The sequence below is a fragment of the Symphalangus syndactylus genome, chromosome 9, assembly GCF_028878055.3.
Source record: "Symphalangus syndactylus isolate Jambi chromosome 9, NHGRI_mSymSyn1-v2.1_pri, whole genome shotgun sequence".
In the NCBI taxonomy this organism is placed as follows: domain Eukaryota; kingdom Metazoa; phylum Chordata; class Mammalia; order Primates; family Hylobatidae; genus Symphalangus; species Symphalangus syndactylus.
In genome coordinates this window covers 135,244,485-135,262,843 of record NC_072431.2, presented here as the reverse complement: position 1 = coordinate 135,262,843, position 18,359 = coordinate 135,244,485, and the positions used below count along the sequence as shown (strand labels likewise).

At 44.5% G+C, this 18,359-nt stretch overlaps 1 protein-coding gene across 1 annotated transcript in view; it reads left to right on the top strand.

Annotated features, from left to right (window-relative positions):
* The first annotated feature begins 1,490 nt into the window (after positions 1-1,490).
* SLC1A1 (solute carrier family 1 member 1) overlaps positions 1,491-18,359 on the top strand; it is a 95,743-nt gene continuing 78,874 nt past the window's right edge. The window contains exon 1 of the mRNA XM_055294324.2: positions 1,491-2,043. Within this exon, the coding sequence (XP_055150299.1) occupies positions 1,953-2,043 (91 nt within the window). The 5' untranslated portion in view covers positions 1,491-1,952. The remainder of the gene's footprint in view (positions 2,044-18,359) is intronic.

Genomic DNA, 18,359 nt, shown 5'->3' with positions numbered 1-18,359 from the left:
CCGCCTGCCTTGGCTTCCCAAAGTGCTGGGATTACAGGTGTGAGCCACCGCGCCCGGGGCTATTCTCTTTTTCTTGATAGTTTCCCTTCTGACATTTCTTTCCTTCTTTCTTTCTTTCCTTTTTCTTTTTTTTTTTTCTTTTTTTTTTTTTTTTTGACAGAGTCTCGCTCTGTCGCCTAGGCTGGAGTGCAGTGGCTTGATCTCAGCTCACTGGACTCTCCGCCTCCCAGGTTCAAGCGATTCTCTTCCCTCAGCCTACCAAGTAGCTGGGACTACAGGCACGTGCCACCACGCCCGGCTGAATTTTTTGTATTTTTAGCAGAGACGGGGTTTCACTGTGTTAGCCAGGATGGTCTCAATCTCCTGATCTCGTGATCCGCCCGCCTCGGACTCCCAAAGTGCTGAGATTACAGGCGTGAGCCACCGCGCCTGGCTCCCCTTCTGACATTTCTTCAGATCTTCCTCAGACACCCAACGACCTTAAAACCCCTCTAACCTTCTTTCTCTCAAAGCTTACTTTCTAGAAAGAGCTGATAAACTCATTCATACTAAAGTCTACAGGGTTGTAAATCTTAATCTATTACCGCTTAAAAGATACTTGTATCAATTTACACTAAAGGACTGAAGCTCTAATTGTAGGGATTTAGTGATCAGAAACTCCAGTAGGGGAAATTCTCCCTACCCACAATCAGAGTAGATTCTACAACAGCAAAAAGGGTTCCAGGCTCACTTAATTTTAGGCAAGCTGATAAGAAGACCGCTTACAGCTGCGGAGGTACTGATTTGGTCAAGGGAGGGAAAGAGTTTGTATACGTGAGAGTGAAAAAATTGGGTAGAAAAATGGAAGAGAATCAGAAATTCACTTAGCAACACCAAATATATTTGGCACCACTAACCTAGTTCCTTCTATGTTTGCCTTTCCAATCCGCTGGACTTTAGGGGATGGACCGCCCACTTGCTCCCCAGAACGGCTCCCGGGTCCGGTTCTCAGTCCTAATTACTGCACCAAGCCTCCATGCTCCAGGGCCTGTGGTCACAGAGCAAGTCCCAAGGAGCGGAAGTAAAATTCTAAGAGAAATCACCATCTCCTTGTGCAGGGAACACTCCCAAGCCCAGTGTCCACAGACAAATCACCTCCAGCGACTCGAAGAGGAGAATTAATAATCCCTATGGGGGCACTGGAGGCTCCGCGTGAAAGTTTCCAAAGCCCTGTTCTGCCCAGGACTCCTTTCTCTCCTCCCAGAGGCTTCGGGCTTTCGCGGCTGCGGGCACATCCCAGCCTGCGTAGCGGAGCAAGAGGGACCCAAGGCAGGATCAGCTTCCCCCAACTCGAAAGGGCACCCGTTCTCCAGGTGCCGGCACTGGAAATAGCTGGTGTGGAGAATGGAGAGGGAGACGTGCAGGATGAAGTCCGCGCCAAGGAGGGCAGTGACTCCGCCTCTCTGGGTTAGGGACAAAAGAAAACCCTTAACCCAAAGACCTAGCATGAGTGGGGCGTGGAAAGCGGGACAGACTCCAGTGGAAGGCTGTGGGGCGGGACTCAGGGTTCCCGGAGAGGCCGCCCCAGCTCCTGCCGCAGCGCTGGGCACCCTACCACGCCTGCTCCCTAGGGACCCCGGGCGTCCCACGCGCGCCCCCACCCTCCTTCCCTGGCCCGCCGCTCCTCCCTCCTTCCTCGCTGGTTGGCCCGGGTGCCGCAGAGCGCGGCGGCAGCAGGAGGAGCCGGGCGCGCCTGCCACGCAAAACCACCGGGCTGGCAGGGCGGCAGGCGCGGTGCGCGATCCCGGGTGGCGGCGGCAACGGCGGTGGTGACGGGCGGCGACTGCAGCGGTCAGCTCTCACCTCTCCCCTGTGCACCCGCATCTCGCCGCGCCGCCAAGCAGCCAGCAGTCCCCGGGTCGCCCAGCCCACGCGCGCACGGCCGAGCCCAGCGCACGATAACGGCGACAGCCATGGGGAAACCGGCGAGGAAGGGATGCGAGTGGAAGCGCTTCCTGAAGAATAACTGGCTGCTGCTGTCCACCGTGGCCGCGGTGGTGCTAGGTGAGCGGCGCGGCGGGTGGGCGATGCGCTCACCCTCACGCGCTCTCTGCGCCCAGGCCGCGTGCGGCTTGAGGGTGGGCTTGGCGCTAGCGCACTCCATGCAGGGTCCCTCGATGCCCCCTCGGCCTTAGCCTCGGGCCTCCCGCGGGGGCTTTTCCCCCAAGAGCTCTAATTACTGCACACCAAGAACAAAGCTCCTCTGGGACTCCCATGTGAGTGCTCCTTGAGCTGCTGGTTCCTGCTCTACCCAAAATGATCAAAGAGGCTTGGGGGTAGAAAGGGAAGCAAGTAGCTCTTGGTTCTGCTCGTTTGAAAACAGGGTTCGATTTTTTTCTTTGTTAATCCCGCACCGTATCTCCCCCTATCACCGCCACCTTCCTCACCCCACACCCCCAGCCTCCCTGCCCGGACAGAGATTGAGTGTGGATTACAGTTCTCAGTCGAATTGGAAGAGGCACCTTGGCCTCCGGGATGGGCCGGACCCTTGGGGGAGGGAGGCTGAGAACGCTGTCGCCGCTCATCCTGGGCCGTGCGTGGAAAGGTGCCTTCCCACGCGGCGAGCGCCGACTGCCTGCACCCGGGCTCTGAAAAGCTGCCAGATTCGTGCCTGAATTCTGGGATGTGCCATTGTAGCCCGCGGGAGGTCATAGGGGAAGAGAGCTAAGAGAACTCAGCAGTCTCCCCTCCTGCCTTCCTTGCTCTCCACGTTGTTTTTGTATTTAAAATAATGTTTAAGCCATCCTTGCCTGTTTTTAAACAAGGGTGTATTTAAGTGATCCACCCCTCACAGATCACTGGACCAGGTGGATGTCTGAGCCATTCCTCAGAGGTATGAGTTATTCCTATTTAGATTCTGATTTTTTGCCAAGGTTGTGTGTTTCTAGCTCCGGCCCGGGGATGCACTTCTTTGGGATTAGGGCCATATCTGTCGCCTTTCCCGTGATAGCTCCTCAGCAGGTGAGGGCTGTTGTACCCTCTGAGGAATGTGGATTCCTCGGCAGGCTCCACCTTCCCCTTGGAAACTGCAGCTGTGTTTGCTGAAAAGGCAAGTGGGGACAGCTTGTTTCCTCCCAACCTCAGGTACCTTCCTCTCCAACTGCTGCTCCTAAATCTCAGAATATATGGTGTTGCCTGCTTCCCCTCCGAACCGCCCCCTCCCCTCAGGGTGGGGATAGGGCAGGGAAATGGCCTTTGGAAGTTAATGGGATTCTTGGGTTCAGATTGGATTCTCCAGAACCTTGGGCAAAGGAAAGTCAGGTTTCTAGTAAATAAATAACATCCCGGAATGGCCCTAACACAGGCTATTTGTATGAGGAAAGGAGAGAAGGAGAGAAGCAAATCTTGACTATTTCCCCCAAGAAGTGCCAAGTGGTTTTGGAACTTTTTTTTTTTTTTCGGTTTTGGACATTTTTAAGGGAAAGTTTATCCTACTCCACCATATTTAAATAGCATATGCTACAAAGAACGACTTGATTTCCTTTAGGCCAAAGAGAAGAGATGGCTTTGTTTGTTTTCCTAGTGATAAGAGTTGAGGATTAATTGTTAAATCTCTTTTTGAAGACTTTGAGAGAGGCCAGGGAGAGGTGGCTGACGCCTATAATACCAGTTACTCGGGAGGCTGAGGCAGGAGAATTCCTTGAACCCAGAAGGCAGAGGTTGAAGTCAGCCAAGATTGTGCCACTGCACTCCCGCCTGGGTGACAGACTGAGAATCCACCAAAAAAAGAAAAAGGACTTTTAGAGGGCCAGGCACAGTGACTCACACCTATAATCCCAATATTTTGGGAGGCCAAGGAAGGAGGATTGCTTGAGCCCAGGAGTTGGAGACCAGGCTGGGCAACATGGTGAAACGCCATCTCTACAAAAAAGTACAAAAATTAGCGTGGTGGTGCACATCTGTAGTCCTAGCTACTTGGGAGGCTGAGGTGGGAGGATCACCTGAGCCCAGGGAGGTCGAGGCTGTAGTGAGCTGTGATCGTGACACTGCACTCCAGCCTGGGCAACAAGAGTGAGACCCTGTCAAAAAAGAAAAAAAAAAAAAAAGACTTTGCAGGATAAACATTGGCTTGTGTCTCCCTCCTGATTCCCTGTGGAAGTGGAGTTATCCTGCCTTTTCAGCATGGGGCTCTCCAGAGATACTCACTTGCTACCCAAGTGTTGCACACCACTGGTCAGCATGTGATTCACTAGACACTGATTTGGAAAAGGTTTTAAGCAATTGTTCCCTGGCCTTTGGAATCAGTTGCATGAATAAGAAGTACATGCCCATTTTGCAGACATGGCCTTTGGTCTCAGATGGGCACTTTCCTCCAATTTTAGTGTGTGTGAGCCCCAAGAGCTTGGTTTGAGTACTTTTCTCCAGAAAGGATAGTCGCCACTTAAAAATCAAGTGTCCAGCTGAAATCTTCCTAGATATTTCTTCCTTCAGATGGCAACAAAGGGCAGTCCTGCTTCTGGTCCGAGAAGTCTCAAACCTAGACCACCCCCAATATGCCCATTAACAGGGGTCCTTTTCTTTTCCTTTTTCTTCAGAGTACCCGGCCCGAGTGGAAAATCATACTTGTTTGTTTAGTCTGTAAGGGCTGATTTGTTTAACTGACAGTGAAATTCCAGTGACTTATAACAGTGGCACTGAGTCTATTCATAAACCCTTGCTAGATCATGATAGTAAGAGTTTATTTTATAACTGCCTTAACTGATGCAGAAAAATCGCAAGAGCTCTGATGCAGCCTCCCTTTTGGACTTTTCAGCATGTGGAGCTTAAAGAAGAAAAAAACTGTGAAATTTATTAACTATCATGACAAAACATCTTCTTCTGATTATAGCCGTTCAAATGTTTGGTCCCTGACCAGGTGCAGTGGCTCACACCTGTAATCCTAGGACTTTGGAAGGCCAAGCAAGGTAGGAGGAATGAGTGAGTCCAGGAGTTTGCGACCAGCCTGATCTCATCTCTATTTCTAAAAAAATCATTTAAAGAAATAATAATGCAATAAAATGTTCAGTCACTACTATAATTCAGTAGCCCTAATACTTTAAAATATTTGAGTATAGAAATAAGGGGCAAAGATTTTTATGAGCCAGCTTAAAGCCTGATTTTTCAAGATACAGCACATGAGGGGAAATGTAATAAGGGTCATCTTTATTAGGTGTGGAAGTTCACTCTTTTCATGGACAAGGAAATGCTAAGAACTAAACATTTCTCAAATTCTTGTTCACAAGATAGAGGGATTGAATAGTTAGGTGACCATCTTTGTTAATTTCTGTGACACCCTATATGGTCCTGAAAATAATATCTTGGATTTTCACAGGAAAATCCTGTGCTGAAATAACACTAGGAACACTTTCATGGCTTTCATTACAGTTCTTACAGGCTTATTCTCTGCTTCCATAGAATGGTAGAATGAGCACAGAGCCTGCAGTGAAGAGTCCTTGGGATGGGAATTCTGGTAGTATCAAGCTCTATCACGTAGGCAAATTGTGTATTCCCTACAAGCCTCAGTTTCCTCATCTGGAAACTAGAGATATTTGTTATTACATCATTTGTTATTAGAAGTGTGAAAAATACTCAGTTGTGTGGCTGGCATATATTCAGCACTCAATAGTTGTTATTTTAAGGTAAATCTGAATAATTTGATTATGAGAAAATTAACATTTTCTTATGAAATAAGTTCTCTCATGTCTCTTTATGTCCTGCTTAGTGTCCCGCCTATAATTTAGGGTGATTCAAGTGTTTTGATGACCTGCTCTGTCTGAGCTAATAACTGTCTCTGTAGTATTATTCATTTCTTTAAAGGGGAAATGGAAAGAATGAATCATTTTGTTTTGTGCTCCACAGGCTAATCCTCAATTCATTTAAATATAATATTTAAATATATAATTTATATAAATATAATTTAAGTATGTAAATTCTGAAGGAAGGTTTTATGCTCTAAGTGGGAATTCTGTCCAAGCAGAATTACTGAGTGAGAATTCTGCCAGCCTTCTGACTCGGGTCATCCAATGATGATTATATAGTATATGACATTGTTAAGGCACTTCTTATATCCTCACCCTATTCACAATATAATACCTAATCTTTCTCTCCAGACCAGTTATGTCATTACTTCAGTCATTTGAAAAATCTGTGATTTCAACTTAGAGCTATTCAGAAAAAGCAATAGGTATTGGCATTTACATGACATGGCTGGCAAGCTTATTCATTCAAAATTGTTTTCTTTGGAGCACTAAGGAAGCAATCATGCATAGATTCCGATTCCATTATCTAAAATCAGAAACAGCTCCTTCATGGTCTTAGTAATACCCTTGCCCAGCCTCGTGTCTCCACCCTGGAGCTCATGTAGCGTGCATCTGGCAGTGCTAATTTGAGACGCGGCATAGGCTTTCCTGCTTTGTCTGAAGCCCCTGAGGACAGGGCCCAGCGGCAGTTCACGCTGGTTCCAGGCCCAGCCCCTCACCTGCATAGAACCTTGTTTCAGCAGTGTTTGGGAATATCCCTGTCATAAGCAACACTTAAGCCATTCATTCATTTAACAGATATGTATCAGACACTCACTGTGCACCAGGGATTGTTCTAGAGCCGGGTCACACAGCATGTCCTCATGGGACTTAATGTTCAAGTAGAGAGAGGTAGACCATAAATAGAATACATAGGTAACCTACTGTATAGAGCATGTTCGATGAGAATAGTGTTCTGGAGTAGTATAGAGCAGGGAGTGGGCTGGCAAGGTGGGGGGTTGCAATTTTAAACAGGGTGACTGGGGAGGCCATACTGAGAAGGTGACAGTTGAATCAAGATTGAGGAGAGGTGAAGGAACAAGTTGCACAGGTGTCTGGGGAGCATTCTAGTTTGCGTGAGAAACATCGAGTAGAATGAGGGAGGGAGAGAGTAGGAGGAGATGGAGTGGCGGTGAGGCTGGGGGCAGAGCAACAGGATGGTTCAGGTCCAAGGTCCAGGAAAGGGGAGATGGGTGCCTCAGCTGAGCAGCCAGGAGTGGAACAGAATGAAAAGACAGCTGCATGAGGTTAACCTGCAGGGCTTGGCTGGATGTGGTCCAAGGGAGAAGGCGGTGGCTGTCTCTAGCAAAATAGAGAGTCCTGGAAGGGGCACCGACTTGGAAAAGAACATGGCATGGTCCACGGTGGCCATATTGAGTTCGAGGAGCCAGAGGGGTGTTTGGGTAAAGGTAGGCAGCAAACACCGGGCTAAGTGAGTCTGGTGCTCAGGAGACAAATGTGGAGTGGAGTGTCGACTTAAGAGAGCATGTCAGGGACCTGGTTAAGGCTTTGGGAATGAATGAACCTATCCTGGGAGAAAAGGGAGAAGAGAAGACCAAAGACAGAGTTCTGGACAACCTCAACATTGGGGGTCTGGGAAGAGAAGGGGCCCACAGGAGAAACCAGACGTGGTGTGATAGAAATTAAGAACAAGAACAGTGATGGGTGACAGGCTCAGGGGCAGGAGTGAGGGGCTCTGAGGAGGACATTCAACAGCATTGGGGATACAAAGGACAGGGATGTGACCTTCTGGGATGTGAAATAATTCAGAGAAAGTGGAAGTCACGTTTAAGATCAAGAGAGTATTTTCTTTTCTTTCTTTTTTTAAGAGACAGGGTCTCGTTTTGTTGCCCAGGCTGGTCTTGAATGCCTCGCTTCAAGCTATCCTCCTGCCTCAGCCTCTCAAAGTGCTAGGATTACAAGTGCAAGCCACAGCACTCAGCCTTGTTTTGTTTTGTTTTTGTTTTTTGTTTTTTAAGGAGACTTGAATCTGACTGAACCTGAAGAGAAGTGATCATTAAAAATAAAAATGCAGCTGAGCGTGGTGACTCATGTCTGTAATCCCAGCACTTTCGGAGGCGAAGATGGGAGGATTGCTTGAGGCTAGGAGTTCAAGACCAGCCTAGGCAACACAGCAGGACCTCTGTCTCTGCAAAATAAAAATTAAATTAGCCAGGCATGATGGTGCGTGCCTGTAGCCCCAACTACTCAAGAGACTGATGTGGGAAGATCACACGAGGTCAGGAGTTCCAGGCTGCAGTGAGCATGATCACATCATTGTACACTCCAGCCGAGGTGACACAGCAAGATCCTGTCTCTGAAAAATAATAATAAATGCAGAAGAAAGAGAAAACAATGAATGCTGTTGGGTGGAGTGAGGCCTGGGACAGTAGAAGACAGCGTGAAGTGGAGGGACCTGGTTGGGGACTGGCCAGAGAGCAGGACTTTTTACTCCTGAGATGGAAGGGAGGAGTTAAGGGTGAAGCACTGTATTCCTTTCCTGTGGCTGCCCTAACAAATTACCACAGACTGGGTGGTTTAAAAAAACAGAAATTTTTTTTGAAACTTATGTATCCATTACTCTGTGCCAAGTACTGTTCTGAGTGCTATATAGGTATTAAACCATTTAATCTTTCCATCAAGCATATTTTCAGGAAACTGAGGCACAGACAGTTAAGAAACTTGCCCAAGGTCAAGGGCAGAGCTGGGATTCAAACCCTGGAAGTCTGGCTCTAGAGACTCTGCTTCTAACCACTATCCTCTCCTGCTGCTGTGTGATATTTATTACCCTATATTCTGATTTTTCTGCCTGCCTCACCAATTCATGAACCCTGAGGGAAGGAATGTTGTGTTGCTCTTCTCTGTGCCCACAGTACCTATCACATTGCACAGTAGGGTGAATACATTTGTTGAATTGCTGAGCCATTTATGACCCAGAGAGTTAGTAAAAGGTTGTCCTTGTTTGTCAAGGGAACAAATGAGCCTAAAGCTTACATCAAACTCTATTATCTCCATAAATTCTCCTCTGCCTGTTTCAGCCCCCTCTGATCTGTGTCAGCAACATAGATTAACACTTAATGAATCTATGTAAATATCAAGCATGTTAATCTTTTCTTTCTCAAAACCAGATTACAGACCCCTTGAGGTCCCTCTTATTACATTTCACAGACACTAAAAAATAAAATGAGACCATAAAGTAATGAGACTGACTCTTAACTATTTTTTTAATTTTTAAAAAAGTATATCTGATACCTATACTCTCTGAGTGTTTGTTTCTTATTAACAAGAAAGGGATTTAGATTAGCTGGGAGAGCAAAGAAGATTCTATTCATGCATCTACTAACATTTATAGGTAGTGGACTATCTGGTAGGATCTTTGTTGAAAAAGAGTTGAAAACAAAAGTCTGAAATTGATTACTGCTGTCTGCCACTGGCTTAGGATCAGGGAACTAGTGGTATGTGTGCTGAGTAATTGTTGACTTGGGTTATAAAACCTCTGAGAGGCCTTCTAGCTTTAAGAACCTTTAGCTTTATGACTGTGTATTCATTCCTCAGTTCATTGCTAGGAGCCAGAGGAACTCTTCTGTAAGGAGCTAAGGGGGGTTTAAAGGGCATTACAGGATGATAAAATGACCTAGACATTGAGTCAACTGTTCTGTGTTTGAACTGCTGATCAGTGACATAGGGATAATAATGTAAATTGTATATGGGGCTATTACCATGGTAATATGTTCTATGTCAGTATTATTAGATTCTTTATTACAACAATAATAGAAGGTCTAATATATGTATATTTTTGGACTTTATATGTCTCTAATTTAAAATATTTGCAAAGTACGCAATACTCCAAAAACACTAAATAAAATAATAGTTTCTTTAAAATGACAGGAATAGCCTAGTTCCTATATCCTCAAAACCAGTGATTTCCACAACAACAAACAATCAGTTTGACATAGGGAAAACAAAAAAAAGCATAGTTATTCATATATAATGGGGACTTTTGCTTTTAATGAGGAATATAGCTTTATGTTTATATATTTCTGAAAACTGATGAAAACAGACAAGTTTGCTAGTTTAGTCATATATATTTAATTTGTATTAATATATTTATTCCATAGCATGCCACAGACATGACAATATTAGCAAAATAATGAGCACTACTAATTGGTTTCCATAATATTTTCCAGAAATTTGGGAGTTGCTAGTGAGTTAAGTTCATTTGAAAAAATATATATATATATGTGATGTGTGTGTGTGTATATATATGATATTGCTTATACTTTCTCTAAAATACTGAGAGATATGTGGTCTCTGTCTCTATACATATTACATGTATACATACATATACATATGTATGTATTATATACACAATATATACATATATATATATATATATATATATAGTGTATCTTTTTTTTTTTTTGAGACCAAGTCTCACTCTGTCACCTAGGCTGGAGTGCAGTGGCGTGATCTCAGCTCACTGCAACCCCTGCCTCCCAGGTTCAAGCGATTCTTCTGCCTCAGCCTCCCGAGTAGCTGGGATTACAGGTGCCCACCACCACACCCAGCGAATTTTTGTATTTTTAGTAGAGACAAGGTTTCACCATGTTGGCCAGGCTGGTCTCGAACTCCTGACCTCAGGTGATCCACCCACCTTGGCCTCCCAAAGTGCTGGGATTACAGGCATGAGTCACCGGGACCGGCCATATATTATGTATCTCTCTCTATCTTATCTCCTTAGTTAAGTACCTTAGAGAAGAGATCCTTCTGGCCTCGCCAAAGTTCTACATATTAAAGAATTAGGAAAAGAAACTGGGCTTTGAATGCTTATGCCTGGTGTTTTCATTTTTGCAAGCAAGTCAGAATCAGATTTGAAGCATCACTGAAATCATTCTGATTTTTGGTTGTTCTATGCAAGGTATCAAGTCTATCAAAACCCCAAACAAAATGATCTAAACACAAAATAATAAAATGAATCTTTAAAATGATTTTACATATTAGACTGTGCACATGCAGGTTGGTATATACAATCTTAATGCCTCCTATGAAGAAGACTGAATATAAATTGCTAACGGTTGGCAAATATTGAATATCTTGTTAGATGTTGCTTAATTTAAAATATGGTGTTTTATTTAGTACAGTAAAACTACAAAATTGAAGTTGCTCACCTGTTAAAAATTTGAGCACTTGGCGTAAGAAATAAAGAAAGCTTCAAATGAAAACATGCTGTGTAGAAAATTTTCGTGTGCAAATTCAGGATGTGGTGGAGCTCAGGTGGGTAAAGCCTGGGTTATGTCAGATAAGGTAGGATTAGGAATCAGTTGTTGAGAGCATGCATGCATGTGAGAGCACTTGCTTATAAAGAGAGAAAGCTTTCCACATTAATTACTTGTGAGAAATTGTGATTACCTTTCACAGAGCCGAGACTGAAAATAACTGTCCTAGGGAGTCCGTGACACACTGGCCTATTGCCAGGGAAGCTGTGTTCACCTGAGGTATTGCAAATTTCCTGTGTCGCTGGAGATTTGGGGTCACAGATGCTGTGACAACTCAAGCACTCTTGAAGAAAATGAACTCATTTTAGATGACATTGAGTGGCCCATTTAAAATCCCCGTAGCAGTGTCTATTAAAGTAGAAAGTGTTTTAAATGGCCTTTTCTATTTTGTTTGTTTCATTTTGAGACAGAGTCTCACTGTGTCACCCAGGCTGGAGTGCAGTAGTGCAATCTCGGCTACTGCAACCTCACCTCCCAGGTTCAAACAATTCTCCTGCCTCAGCCTCCCGGGTAGCTGACAGTACAGGTGCCTGCCACGACAGCTGGCTGGTATTTTCTATATGTTTACTAGAGACGGAGTTTCGCCATGCTGGCCAAGCTGCTCTTGAACTCCTAACCGCAAGTAGTCTGCCCGCCTCGGCCTCCCAAAGTGCTGGGATTACCGGTGTGAGCCACCACGCTGTGCCCAAGAGATTCATTTAGAAAGAGTGAATACATTATACTTGCTGAGGAACAGCCCCAAACTGCAACAAAGAGTACTCTGTTATAATTAGTACACCCCACAGTAACACCTCTGTTAATGGAAAGGAAGTGTTTCAGTGACTCACTCTTTTTCAGAAATGTTACTACTTCACTTTGAAAATTATCTGCTGACTGCCTGTTCCATTACCAAAGGTAGAATATTTCCTTTCCAATAAATAGTCCTATACTTTCTGGGATGGACAGATCTCATCCCAGGTCACAGGTGCTTCACGTTCCTCTCCCAGGCCCAGCCTCAGCTATGTGAGCTCCGGGCAGCCTTCCCCACTCAGCCAAGACAGGGAGGGATACAGTGCCTTGTTCTCTACCACTAATCCCCAGACCCAGCTCTGAGAAGATAAGATGTCCCACCATTCCTGCACTCATGCTGAGGTCACCACTCCTGAGCCCTTTCTTAGTCTCAGAGTCTCTGTGTCTAACACGGGACAATTGTCACAGCAGATCTCCGCATGTCTAGGAAGGCTCTTGATAGTAGAAAGTGTTTTAAATGGCCTTTTCTATTTTGTTTTGTTTTGAGACAGAGTCTCACTCTGTCACCCAGGCTGGAGTGTCGTAGTGTGATCTCGGCAACTGCAAACTCCACCTCCCAGGTTCAAACAATTTTCCTGCTATCATCATGTGACTCTCTGCTTGGTCTGTATGTTGAAGCAATAGTGGCCTTTGGGACTGGAACTTGGCTTCAGAAACACCCTCAGAGAGGGTCCACATGGCCACATGGTGTGTTTATTCTTATAATCTCTCTGAGACAACTATTTGGGTATAACACTTCCAGATGGTTAAAACTACAGCACTTTGGCCAGGCGCAGTGGCTCACGCCTGTAATCCTAGCACTTTGTGAGGCCGAGGCAGCAGATCACCTGAGGTCATGAGTTCAAGACCAGCCTGACCAACATGGAGAAACCCCGTTTCTACTAAAAATACAAAATTAGCCAGGTATGGTGGTGTATGCCTGTAATCCCAGCTACTGGGGAGGCTGAGGCAGGAGAATTGCTTGAACCCGGGAGGTAGAGGTTGTAGTGAGCCGAGATCACGCCATTGCACTCCAGCCTGGGCAACAAGAGCGAAACTCCATCTCCAAAACAAAACAAACAAAAAAAAAACTACAGCACTTACTCAACCAAGGGGGAAATCCTTATAGGAGACAGCTTAGATGAGATTGTACAATTATTTTTCTACCACTGTTCTATTGCTTAAGAGTTACCTAGTTACTTATAATTCAGTAAGGAATTAAGTCAACAACAAAAAATGCACAATCACCAGAAATGCCTAAACTACAAAGAGCCTAATCTCTGAGCCTCTCCCCATTACTGGAAAATAAACTGATACTGCTCAACTTCTGTGGGTATCTCAAAGACTTGTTTTCTGAGCCACTTAGCCACTTTGCAGGTTTCATTTACGATTTCCCCAAATTATGGGCCAGGCACAGTGGCTCACACCTGTAATTCTAGCACTTTGGGAGGCCAAGGCATACAGATTGCTTGAGCCCAGGAGTCCGAGACCAGCCTGGGCAACACGGTGACACCTCATCTCTACAAATAATACAAAAATTAACCAGGTGTGGTGGCTCACACCTGTAGTCCCAGCTACTGAGGGGGCTGAGGTGAGAGGATCACTTGAGCCCGGGAGGTTGAGTCTGCAGTGAGCCAAGATCACACCACAGCACTCCTGCCTGGGTGATAGAATGAGACCCTGTCTCCAGAGGAAAAAAAAAAAAAGACTCCCTGAAGTATGAGACATTGAGAGAAAGTGAGAGTGACATATTTTCTCCCTTGAAAAGTTCTCTTTGGCTAACCAACCCTAATATCAATACTTATTGAGAGTTTACCACAAGTTTTATGTACATTTACCTCCTATTTGACCCTCAGTACATTGAGTTAGGGGGTTTCCATTTTACTAGATGAGGAAACTGAAATTTACAAGGCTTAGGTCATGTAGCTGAGCACACAGAGCAAGGATTAGCACCCAGGACTGTCTGATTCCAAAGCTTAGGTTACTAATTATTAATCATTAAGCAAGTCTTCTTCCTTCCTAGTAAACCTTGATACACCTACACCTAATTGGTATTTAGAACCATGCTTGCAGACAGGCTTCTTTCTTGCAAAGTAGCCAAATAAAGCCTATTCTCCTCCTTCTTGCTTCATCCTTTGTCAGTCTTGTAGCTCCTTTATTGCGTGTGGTTAGTCTTTTCCCCTACACTTCTCCTACGTAAACCCTCTGTTTGAGCTTGAATTCTAGTGGAACTCATCTAGTTGCTTTCCCAGAACTGTTGTACTTTCATGCCCTAATCCTTTTGCTCAAATGTTTCATTCATTGTTATCCTGCCTATCCTTGAAGATGGATCTAATTACCACTTTTATGTTGTAGACTTCTCTGACTGCAGTTGGAGATAATCTCCCTTCTCTGCATTCTTAACCCTTGATTTATATGCATAAATTATCACCATGAGCACCACCATTCCCACATCTGTTCTGTGGCAGACATCACTAATTGATTACAGTACTCTTCACTACTGAGCTCTGTCATGGCCTCAGAATCCTTGAAACTTTGCTCCAGGCAACCACTGTTAATCAAACAGAATTGGCGCGTAAGATGAAAAGTATTGTTTGTTGCTGGAAAAAGTTTATTCATTTGGCAATCAATTAGGAACTGAGTTTAAATTGAGCAAGTACTGATGTTACTGATAAGAGAGGCAGAGTCAAAGTCTGTGTTTTGTCCTGTCAGTCCATTGGTGGCAATACATGCACAATCACTAACATGATCCTGAGTGTGGTAAATGCTGCAAGGAGGCTGCAGCATGCTGTCGGCCTTCAAAGAAGAAAGGTGCAACTGGGAAAGTTCCTGGAGGAGGCCATAATTGGAGTGGCCTTGAGCAGGTGTGGTAGGATTTCTGGGCTTGAAGATTGGAAAGAGCAAGTCTGCATAAAGGTGATGATACGAGTAAGGAGGGCTTATCATCTCTTAGGTTCAATTTCAGTGTTACATGGAACTATAATTTAATATATGTGTTGCTGTGCTTTGGCACTTTTTCTTACCTGTTTCCTAAGGACAAGAATGCACTACTACACAGGTCTGTCACATCATAGCATCCAGCATTGTACTTACTTCACAGGAGGAGCCCCCAGATATTTTTGGCTGATTACAACCTTCTTCACCGAAGCATTAAAACAAGTAAATCTTTGATGAACCAATCCCATTGATCCCCTAGAAGCCCACTCAGTTGTGTGGGTTTTTGAGTGAAGACCATGAGGAGCTCTTATGTTACGCTAAGTCATCCCAAACATACTTAACTCCTGGATTGGGGACCCCACAAGACCCAGAAGAAGAGCAAGTCTGGTTACTAACAGTTTTGAAGCCATTTTATCGTAAGCACAGCATGGCCCTGAAGCTCCCAGACTGGAGAGCATCTCTCCACCCTAAGGAAGATCTGATCTTCTCAACAAACCAGCACCAGAACCCGCCTGATCTCCAGATAATTCTTTGGGCTAATTAGAGAAAACGGAAGATCCATCTCTTTTTCCATAATTGGGCTACAGCTTGGCACTGAATCGACCCTGGATGGTTGAAGATGCCTTTTCAGCTGAGGTATTTAGCAACTCTTACACCATTCAGTGAACTTATTTCTGGATTTTCCCCCTCCAAGTATCCTTTCACATCCTTATCCAAATTCTGCCCATTTCTCTCCCTGTCTGGAGATTATTTCTATGATAAGAAATTAATTAGCCTGTCTGTGCTACCTGTTCCAGGAGACTTTCTGTGTGGGTAAACACTAGATGTGGTCACCAGAGTGAAAGTAAGTTTTTACTTTTTTATTAGCAAAAGTTAATTGTCAACCAGGAGATGTAACAGGCTTGCTCCATTTCTGCTGCCGCTTCATGGATTTCTTTCTTGCATGTGGAGAATTTCCTGAGGTTTCACCAGACTGAAGAGATTCTGAGTTCTATGAAGTGATGGAGATAAAGATCTTGTTGTCATAAAACAGCAAAGAGCACTGTGATTGGGTTTGAAATATTTTTGATTATGTTATGGACAGTGCTCTTACTGGTTTTTAAAAAGTTGATGTTTTCTTCTGTGTAAATTTAAATAATTTCTTTAAAGGCAGTAAGCTTTTATATTTAATATACCTTTCACTGTGCAATCACAACAGGAAGATTTTCTAAATTAGACATCTTTACCTTGAAGAAGAAAATTGTCTGTTTCAGTGTCTTTTTGTAGCAAGATTGACCAAAACAAGTGGTAAATAAGTCTGTAATATTTAACTGTCATGAAATACCTTTGCTAATAAGGAAATGGCCTCGGTTTGGATTATGTGGAGTTTCGTGTGTGTGATGTGGGGGTGTATGTTTACATATATGTGTATATATATATATATATATTTTTTTTTTTTTTTTTTTTTGAGATAGAGCCTCACTATGTCACCCAGGCTGGCGTGCAGTGGCATGATCTTGGCTCACTGCAACCTCTGCCTCCCAGGTTCAAGCGATTCTCCTGCCTCAGCCTCCCAAGTAGCTGGGATTACAGATGTGCAACACCACGCCTGGCTAATTTTTTTGTATTTTTAGTAAAGATGGGGTTTCACCATGTTGGCCAGGCTGGTCTCAAACTTCTGACGTCAGGTGATCCACCCGCCTTGGCCTCCCAAAGTGCTGGGATTACAGGGGTGAGCCACCGCACCCGGCCTATATTTCCTTTTTTATACTGGGTAGCAATATAGGGTCTTGTCTTTCACCTTTTAAGTTCAGAGAACAGTTTGTCCTGACCATACATATGTTACCAGTATAACGTTTTATGAAGGTTTAGAAATGAGCTCCCAGAAAAATATTTTAATATCTACAAATAATTTGAGGATGTGTCTCATTTTAGCATCAATGCTAAGTTGTGCCTTGTAGATTTCCATTGGCTCTACATGCAAAAGATTAAGTTAGTTAGAATGAGGAAGATATTTTTAATTACTATGAAATTCTTTTTGGGTTTTTTTGGTGGTTGTTTTTCTGTTTTGGGAAGGTGTCTCACACTGTTACCCAGGCTGGAGGGCAGCGGCATGATCTCGGCTCACTTCAACCTTCGCCTCCTAGGTTCAAGCAATTCTCCTGCCTCAGCCTCCCAAGTAGCTGGGATTATAGGCATGTGCCACCACGCCCAGCTGAGTTTTGTACTTTTATTTTTTTGAGATGGAGAGTCTCTGTCACCCAGAATGGAGTGCAGTGGCACCAACTCAGCTCACTGCAACCTCCGCCTTCTGAGTTCAAGCAATTCTCCTGCCTCAGCCTCCCAAGTAGCTGGGATTACAGGTGCCCACCACCATGCCTCGCTAATTTTTGTATGTTTTTAGTAGAGGGGGGTTTCTCCATGTTGGCCAGGCTGGTCTTGAACTCCTGACCTCAAGTGATCCACTTCACCTCTGCCTCCCAAATTGCTGGGATTACAGGCACCCGCCGTCTGACTTAATTTTTGTACTTTTAGTAGAGATGGGGTTTCGCCATGTTAGCCAGGCTGGTCTAGAACTCATGACCTTAAGATCCACCCACCTCAGCCTCCCAAAGTGCTGGGATTATAGGCATGAGCCATCATGCCCAGCCAAATTACTATGAAATTCTATCCTGCAAGTGCTTTAGAATAACTTGCATTTTAAAGTACATTTGCACATTTTACATATAATGCTATATGGTTGTGTTTGGGTTTTGTGTATAGATGGCTTTTGTTATTAAGTGGAAAAGGCCTGAAATATGCTGTTCTATGTTAAGTAAATTGATATAACCTAAGAAAAGATCTTGTTGCCAATTCAGAAACCATAACCTTAAATAGCATGCCTGGGTCTCCTCTATATGTGGTTTAACATCTGCACTGAATATTGGTATTTTCCAATAATCTCCAACTAGCTTATTTATTTTGAAAAAAGATAGAAATCTACATCTACTTTTGCTTAAGTGGAAATAATTGAGTAATGCTTGGTTGCTTTTTTAACCTCAAGTCAATAACTGCAAAAGACTGGACTTACTGCACCTGAGATCTAGAACCCTGAAGTTATCTAATCGGTGCTCGTCACTGAGCTTGTGTAGGCTTCCTGAAGCCTATTCAGGGCCCTGTGTACCAGGGAAAAGGGTTGGCAGATCGCAGTGTGTGGAGTATGCAGCCAGTAATTCTTTCTTAGATTCTCTCTCCACTCTTAGAACCTCCCCTCATTTCCCAGGGAACATCTGTTTTCCATGAGGGCAGTACTAAGGGGGTAAAGATTCCCACAAACTTATAATAAAAGATTACAAAAGAAAGCCGGGCGTGGTGGCTCACACCTGTAATCCCAGCACTTTGGGAGGCCGACGTGGGTGAATCACGAGGTCAGGAGATGGAGACCATCCTGGCTGACACGGTGAAACCCCCTTTCTATTAAAAATACAAAAAAAAAAAATTATCTGAGCGTGGTGGTGGGCACCTGTAGTCCCAGCCACTCGGGAGCTTGAGGCAGGAGAATGACGTGAACCCTGGAGGCGGACCTTGCAGTGAGACAAGGTGG